The following is a 6,709-nucleotide window of genomic DNA, read 5'->3' as shown; positions in this document are numbered from 1 at the left end:
TATTAACAATTTCACATCATTTAAAATACATGCTGTGCAGGTTTGAAACAGTTTTTTAAGTCTTGAATTTTGAACATGAACATCTACCTGAATTGGAAATACCAGTGTAAATGGCTGCATTTTACTTTTGCTTGAAATAATGTTTTGTTGCTTCTCTACAATCATTCAGGATTTTTTCAATGGACTCTGGTGGGATTTTTGTTAAGTATACAAAATCATATTTTTGCTATAGCTGCAGTTGAGGATGTAATCTCAACTCTTTGCTGACAGTAATTCTGAACAACTGATTTCTACCATCTACTATTTTTACCACTCAAATGCAGACAATTTCAAATAACCTCAGAATAGCTTTGGACCTGTTTCCACTTGCAAGACTGTAAGTGTCCTCAAAATAAAATCAAATGCCCCTTCCTTGAGATGTGCTTTCATGTGATGATGGTGAAACACATTCTCAGAAGGTCAATCTGATTCTAATACTTTCTCAAAAAAAAAAAAAGTCACATGGAAGAGAGCATTAGCACAAGGAGGCCTCAAGGAGAACAAAATGTTTATGGAGGAGTGGAGGAGAGTCCCACCACCATGCTTCCCAACATCCTCAGTGCTGTGACGCCATTCTTCCAAGCACAGCTTCATCATCAGACCTCATCTGCTGAAGGGATTCTTTGGGGAAAATAAGGGAAACTTCTCTGGCGTTCCCTAGACCTCATCTTAATGTTCCATCTTAGTGCTAAGTGATGAAGTTGTCTTTGTTGTATGTTCAACAGGCAGATTTCAGAGGGAGAGTGAACATTGTTTGAGGTAACGAAATGCATCTTTGAGGTAGCTAAAATGAAATTCTATTTTCCCATTGAGCAGTACTTAAAGATGTCCTGCAGCAAGCATCATCAAACTAATGCACTGAGCTACTATGGTTCCTTTGCCTCAATCCTAACATTCCAAGTACAGGGCCCTGAATGCACACTCATCAATTATCGAATAGTTCCGAATCGCTAGAATGTGTTCTGTTGGCTTTCTTTCCCGAGACCTATATCCATGCAAAACTTGCTGCTTTTCTGCTGCTTAATCACTTCGTAACATGTTGAAAATTCATGCATGTATTTGCAACATTTTAGCAGTTTTTGCAGATTGATAGTCTTTTTATTTTTACTGGTTCAGCATACAGCTGCATGATACACTGAAGCTAAGAAAAAGTGGGGAGGATGATTCACAGTCAAATTTTTGAGAAGTCCATTTCTTCTAAATCAATGCAGAAACAATTCACATACAGTCCATGATCAGGGACTAAATTCTACATTATTTTAAATTTACTTAGCGCTAAAAGTAATCATTAGTGACAATACTACTATAACCTGGAAATAAGGCAGAGGCAAGATCTGATCTACATCTGTTTTATATTTATAGTGTTCATTCTTGAATATTGTTTTATATGCACACGCTTGCATAAAACAGCAAAATAAAACTGTCCCCACAACAATGAACAGGGTATATTGTACAGCGTATAAGCTATGGTATACAGTAAAATTGATATCACATCCTACAGGTTATGGGACACATTAATAAATAGACAATAATAAATTAATTTTCAAATTTAACAAAGAATTTTTAAAAGGAAGTAAGATATTACATACAATGGGGCTGATTCATCATTACAGCTTTTACTCCAGTTTCAAATTATGGCCCTTCCATGCCACAGAAAACTTGGAAGTAAGGTAATGAATCACAGTCAGTACACACAATTTAGCAGAGCTACAACATTTTAAGAGCAACCTGAATTTCTTGGAATTTGAGTGCTTGATTTTGCAACCCTGAAGTTGAATTATCCACATTTAGTTTCTCTGCCTGCCTCTGTAATATATATACATACACACACACATATATATATATGTATATATACAGATATATAGTACTTATGATATTCACCAGCTTTGCACTTTTTAATTTGGAAGTAAACACTCAGTTTATCACTTTGCCATTTTTCTTTCACACCAAAAAGGAACCAAGCCATGGAAGCCCGTGGGTCCATCCCATTAACATACTGGCTGATGTGTTGGCTTCTAATGGGAAGCGGCACTCTAAGTATCTAATCACTCTATTTAAAGAATTTAAAACCCTAAACTACTTTAGAACATTCATATATTTTACCTACTGGTAAGCTGGCAATTATTACTTAACTACAAATCTTATCTAGATAATAGCTTTTAAATCCATTGAAGCCAAGATGTGCCATAATAATAATAATCATACAACTACACATATAGTTGTACCTAATTCCTAATTTTACAGTGCTGCAACTCTCCAGCAGTATGTAACAGAAATGTATGTATGTACACATGTAACAGAAAAGGAGCAAATCAGTGTTGTGGATGGACTTATGTCTGCTATTCTCATGCTCACTGACTACATTTATATTAAAAACAGTATCAGCAGAGAATTGCTGTGGGAAGAGAAGCACAAAATGCTGCTCAAGAACATCTGAAGCCAGATGTCATGAAGTGATACTTTTGATTGCTAGGACTGCTTGTGCTTCTGTTAAGTCATGGCTTCTTTGGCTCTCATGGAGCGTGAGGATGAGGTCTAATGGGGAAGCTGTGTAACAGTCACAAAAACTGTTATACCCGTCTGCACTGGACAATTTGTCCTTCGAGCTCAGAAAGACAGGAGGCAGCCATGGGGAGCTGAAAGGCTAAAGGCAGCTGGTGATTTAATATCTGAGTTAGATTTAAAGAAACAGCATGCTTTGCACTGCAAATTAATGTTTATTTTACACAGGACCATCAGAATTGACAATAGGGTGCCAGAGCACATTTTCACTAATCCATCCCATAACAACACAGGAACACAATTTTCAAAGACACCTATTTATGCATCTGGTAACCACCTTTGTCCCCATTACTTAAAGATTAGAAACACTATGGATACACATACACATGCACACATTAAAAAAAAAAAGGTAATACAATTTTTTTGTAGTTTTCGTATTCATCGTTTCCTGGTCCCACTGTTGCCACTGGCAGACTTATTGAAACTTCTGCTCATTTGTGGGAAGTGTACAGTTGGTGTTCTTTCAGTGGGGCCATACAGCCCTAAATTCCTGGCTGTAGCTGACTTTCGAAGAGGCTTGACACTGGGAAAAGGACTGAAGACTTGTGGCTTTGGGTTTCCAGGTTGGGGCAATTTAGCCAGGTTTCCACCATCTCTGGATGAAGTGGAGGACTCTGATAAATGTGGCTGGCTGGACTGATGGGGTGTTGACTCAGCATCAGTTTTGCTATCTGAGGTGAGTTCAAGTGCTTCCAGTTTTAGCTGAATCACTGCCATGTTTGTACTGCTGTCCACAGAGAGCGGCTCAGACAACTGCTGATCAGCTTTCTGAGTAGTCCTGTTATCCAAACCACTTTCTTCTCTTTCTCCAAAGTCAGAATGTTTGGAAGTCTCCTCCTTTCCACCAGGACTATTTGTTTTACAGCTCTCACTCTGCTCATCTATCAGTCCTACAGTATCCCCATAGCCCAGCTGGCCTTTGGCCCTAGCAATATTCTTCCGATGAACTCGTATGTGAGTGCGCCATGGAGAGTTGAGTTTTGTTTTAAGATCTTCTTGGGGAATGGGAGACATCTTCCCTGTAGCATGACTTGGGATGTGAATAACAGCATTTTTGAGAGACCTGTTATTCAATTTCATCTTCTTTCCTAAAAGGAGGTGGTTTATCACCGGGGAATGGTTTACCTGAGAAGGGAGGAGGCTGGTAACTGGCCCCTTGTCTGAAAGAAAGCATTTAAAAGAAGCACAGTATTGTTAAAGAACAAAACAAATTAATGTTCTAAGGATTAACCACCAAATTTGATGTCTTTCTTGAGATATTGCAAAGGTTTGTAGGACTAAGTGCTTACTTAAAAAAAACAAACCCAAACTTAAAAATCATCACTGAATTTCACTAATGTCTTGGAGTTGAACACAAAGCTGTACCTTCTATGATAAAGATTTTCTGTTCTCCCTCCCTGCTTTGCACCTATGGGTAAGTCCTGAGCTAGAAAGACCATAAAAATAAATCATTAAAAAATTAGCTTCTCGATTTTTGGAATTGCACTTCTTCCAACTGTGAGAGGCAATTCAGTCTCCATACAAGGTCAATAAAATAAGCCTCTCCACGAGGCTTGTGTGACTGGAGAATGAATCAAAGTACTTTCAATGGATAAACCATATCTTATTAAACCAGAGGAGTAGACTCAGAATTAGAAAATAGATGAAAGTTTGATTAAACTACAAGCCCAGCCCTGTATCATGATTAGTAAGATTAGAAAGGTTTATATTTGGAAGGTAAGGGTTGGCAATCCTTGGGAATCGACATTTTACTGTTTGCACTGTTTCTGTTGGATATAGCCTTTGTTCAAAGCAAATACTTCACCAATATTTAAAAAAAAATTCCTTACAAATTATGTTAATGAAAAATTGTAGCTTCATGTATTGCAATGCTTCTGCTAGCACAGGTTTAGACAATCTAGAATAGAAATAAAAATTCTCCACAGTGACCTATTTGCATGGTTGAATGCTGACTTAGAAAGATGATGCCCAAGTGGGGTAGAATGAGTGGGGTGGGCTGTGTTCAGCTTGCAGGTCCACTAAAACCATCAGCTGCGCTGTTCATGCCAACCTCTGCGCTGTTGAGTCTGCCAATAAGGGAAATAGACTCCGCAACCTGGATTGCTAAATCCAGGTTGACATCCAGCTCAGCCCTCAGAACAGTATCATTATAGCTAGGTAAACCGCCAGCCACAATGGAACATCTAAGCCTGTTCCTTGAGCTGCATAATTTGCCAGGTCCGGATAAATTCAGAGTTCAGATAATACAGATCACATGGTCTGAAGCATCCTCATCTCTCCATTTACTTTTTTTCAGTGCTTCAGTATGTCAATTCCAAGAGTGCCCAAGATTTAAAGTTTTTAATCAGAGAGATCAACACAATGCACCCAGATAGTAAAGACACTTTTAAATACCATTGTTCAGTTGGTCCCTGGGACCTAAAAAAATCCCAGGGTCATCATCTTCAGATCCTGACAAAAAGAAGAAAAAACATCACCTTCTCATTTTCTGTCTGTATAAAGTCATACCCACTGTACTACTAATGTGCTAGATATTCCGTCAGTCTTTCTTGTTTTGTCTATTTGGTTAAATGTAAAAAACTATCATTTGCCTTGTCTCCACTGATGAAGGTAGCTTGCAATAAATCAGTAAATGAGGCATATTTCGATTATGTTACCTGCTCTGATATATACATGGTGAACCTGTTGTTGCTGCTTCTTCTTTATCCTGGAATATTGCTTTTTCAGTGCATTAATATCAGTGGTCATACGCTCCATCATCATGCTGTTAAAAGCAGCATGATAGTCGCTTCGGCAAGAGTCTATTGCTCCTGGACTTAACTCTGCAATGTTACTGGAACCGAGACTTTGTTCTTCATTCTGATCTGCACAAGGTGGGAATAAAGTGGAGGTGAGGAATAAATTGGCATACTCAAGAGTTCCACAGATTATTTACAGGGGAATTCTGTATCTGATTCCTGTCATCTTATTTACTGTATTCTTAAATTAAAAATTTATTATAATATGTATATTTAACTAAGCTGTGCTATTTGCAATAAGTAGTATTACTACTGGTGAAGAATAGCAAGGGTTTGAGGGGAGGTTAAAGAGTACAAAAGTTGATTAACATGGCAATGCCAAGTTATAAGCACAGTTCTTCAAATATCCAAAAGTACATCAAACCATCACTGAAGTAACTCAGTAACTGATTATTAAAGACACTCAGCTGGTCAAAAAAGAGGCCAACAATGCAAGTTATAAAATACCTTACAGTCAAGCAGGCATGAGCTTAAACAACTGACCTAGTGATACCACCAAGAAGCATCAAGAAACAGTTACACCACCACAGGGTGAAAGCCGCTAGTAGTGACAAAAGGGATAGGTGCAGAGCAGCTGAGGGTCAGACAACTTCAGAGCGTCTCTAATCAACAGCTGCAGAGCAGCAGCAGCAGGGCAATTTATTTTCACAGCTGTTTCTGATGCACCACCAATCTGGCACTCCAGGGTCAGGGGGATAATTCTTTTCAAGAGATGTTTATTTGTCTTTGGCTTAGTTTGCAACAGCAGTTTGATGTTCTGACTAAGTGTTAGCTTGAAACAGCAGGTAGAGTCTTACAGTCCCTCAGGAAGGGAAAAACAAAACACCACAGTAATCAAGAGGAAAATTGCAGCTCACAGGTCTCAGCAAAACGAAGACACAAGAACAATGAAGTGTTATCAGAAAACAGCAACTGCTACATCAGTCTGGGGTTTTTTTGGTGGTAAGGTGGAGGTGAGTTGAGGATAAGTAACAATGGCCTCCCCCAGGATATTGTGAAATCACTGGTAATCCAGTACCATTTCAGAAAGGTTGCTACAAGATAACAATTCATCTTTGCTTTTCTTGTATGGATCAGAACTTTGTTCTCCTTGTAGAGCTTGCACAGGTATACATACAATTCTGTCAAGAAACTTTATTTCAATGTGGAGGGATTGGAAAAGTAGTGGCATTTTGTCAGAACACCCTAAACCATACCTTATTTTTTTTTAAAATGTGAATATATCCAAAAACCAAAACAATCTGAAAGTTGGACAAAAGGGCGATGAAATGACCTGCAGAATTCACTCACTGTGAATACTAATACTAATA

General features: G+C 38.4%; 1 protein-coding gene across 5 annotated transcripts in view; it reads right to left on the bottom strand.

Moving 5' to 3' along the window:
- Positions 1-1,372: 1,372 nt before the first annotated feature.
- TBC1D30 (TBC1 domain family member 30) overlaps positions 1,373-6,709 on the bottom strand; it is a 56,300-nt gene continuing 50,963 nt past the window's right edge. For 2 of the 5 annotated variants that reach the window (XM_027679633.1, XM_027679636.1), the window contains 3 exons: positions 5,259-5,465; positions 4,996-5,052; positions 1,373-3,761 (listed from right to left, as the gene is read on the bottom strand). In XM_027679633.1, the coding sequence (XP_027535434.1) occupies positions 2,980-3,761; positions 4,996-5,052; positions 5,259-5,465 (1,046 nt within the window). In that variant the 3' untranslated portion in view covers positions 1,373-2,979. The remainder of the gene's footprint in view (positions 3,762-4,995; positions 5,053-5,258; positions 5,466-6,709) is intronic. The other 3 variants (XM_027679634.1, XM_027679637.1, XM_027679635.1) reach the window with 2 other exon arrangements.

Source organism: Neopelma chrysocephalum, unplaced genomic scaffold (assembly GCF_003984885.1).
Source record: "Neopelma chrysocephalum unplaced genomic scaffold, ASM398488v2 Primary Assembly neopelma1_59, whole genome shotgun sequence".
In the NCBI taxonomy this organism is placed as follows: Eukaryota; Metazoa; Chordata; class Aves; order Passeriformes; family Pipridae; genus Neopelma; species Neopelma chrysocephalum.
This window is presented reverse-complemented; position numbering and strand designations above follow the sequence as displayed.